The sequence below is a fragment of the Triticum aestivum genome, chromosome 2B (assembly GCF_018294505.1).
Source record: "Triticum aestivum cultivar Chinese Spring chromosome 2B, IWGSC CS RefSeq v2.1, whole genome shotgun sequence".
Lineage (NCBI taxonomy): Eukaryota > Viridiplantae > Streptophyta > Magnoliopsida > Poales > Poaceae > Triticum > Triticum aestivum.
The window spans coordinates 538,783,765-538,785,042 of NC_057798.1; the positions used below are offsets into that span (position 1 = coordinate 538,783,765).

At 41.3% G+C, this 1,278-nt stretch overlaps 1 protein-coding gene across 1 annotated transcript in view; it reads left to right on the forward strand.

The window, feature by feature from the left end:
- Positions 1 to 1,278, forward strand: part of LOC542976 (DNA mismatch repair protein MSH3) — a 7,115-nt gene that overhangs the window by 1,977 nt on the left and 3,860 nt on the right. Inside the window, exons 3-5 of the mRNA XM_044462510.1 lie at positions 510 to 701; positions 812 to 976; positions 1,214 to 1,278. The exon at positions 1,214 to 1,278 is cut by the window's right edge and continues 43 nt beyond it. Of these exons, the coding sequence (XP_044318445.1) occupies positions 510 to 701; positions 812 to 976; positions 1,214 to 1,278 (422 nt within the window). The remainder of the gene's footprint in view (positions 1 to 509; positions 702 to 811; positions 977 to 1,213) is intronic.

Here is a 1,278-nt window from a genome sequence, read left to right on the forward strand (position 1 = left end):
GTGGGTTAATCTCATCGCCAGATGAATCCGTGTCTGGTGATGTGTAAAATTGTACGGTCATAATATTCTGTATTTCACAATGCACACTATAGCTGAAGTCGCACCGATGCCATGAAACATTAATCAGTAGATTGTACATTCTGCGATCCGTTTCAGTTTGCAATAAGTACATTTACTTATGTTTGTAACTCTATATAGGATCCTTGGCAACTTATTTGGGTTTACTGCGCGTGTGTGGCTTGAAAGACTTCCAATTCCATAAACAATCATCAGTGTAACTGTAGCTTGGCAGTAATATGTTACCATTTCCCAGTTCCACCATAATGTATGATAGCCTGTTTACCCATCATACTAACTTGAGTTACTTGCAAATTATTCATATGGTGATCTTTATTTGCTTGTCTTTGATTACAATTTTTAGTTATTGCTATTTTGAGTTAGTGTTACCCCTTCTAGTTTCATAGTGCTCGAGATTCCCTGGTTAATGGGTTCCTCCATTTGTTGTCTAGCTGATGAGGGCATATGCGGGACCTGCCTCTAATGTCCGGGTTGAGTGCACTTCGCGTGATTGTTTCAGCGAGGGCGGCGCTTTAGCAGAACTGATGTCTTTGTTTGAGAAATCGGAGGTCAATTCGCCAACCATTGGAAACGATAAACAGATGGAAATAAATGAAGAGGACAACAATCTTCGTGGGATGGAGGTACTGTTAGCCTTCATAACTGTTCTAAATGGAGTTTAGGTAATTAACTGCCGCCCCCATTGTGGTTTGATAACTATAATGTGGTTTAAAAGTTGCATTTGTTCGCATAGGGTGTCATGGCTATGCCAGAGCTAGTTGCCCAAGCAATGGCATTGAGCGTTCGCTATTTGAAGGGTTTTGGTATGGAGAGGTTAATCTGCTTTGGTTCTTTGTTCCGGCCATTTACTGCTAATACTGAAATGTCTCTATCAGCAAACGCTCTTCAGCAGCTCGAGGTACATTCTTCTGTAATACCATGCAACTATTTTTCTTCTTTCTGTTTGGGTAGCTGTGACAATTTTTTAGACGGAAAGTTGTGACCGGGGGAGAACTGTAGTCACTTTCTTTTTCCTGAAATGTTTCTTCGAAACTCGAGACACCAAAGCACATCTGCTGTTCGCTTTTGTGGGCACGCCATGCCCTTGAGATTCTCCTCCATTCCATTTATGAGGTGCCACCTGGATTGTTTTCAGGTATTAAAGAACAACTCAGATGGTTCAATAGAAGGGTCCCTGTTCCAAACTATGAACAACACATG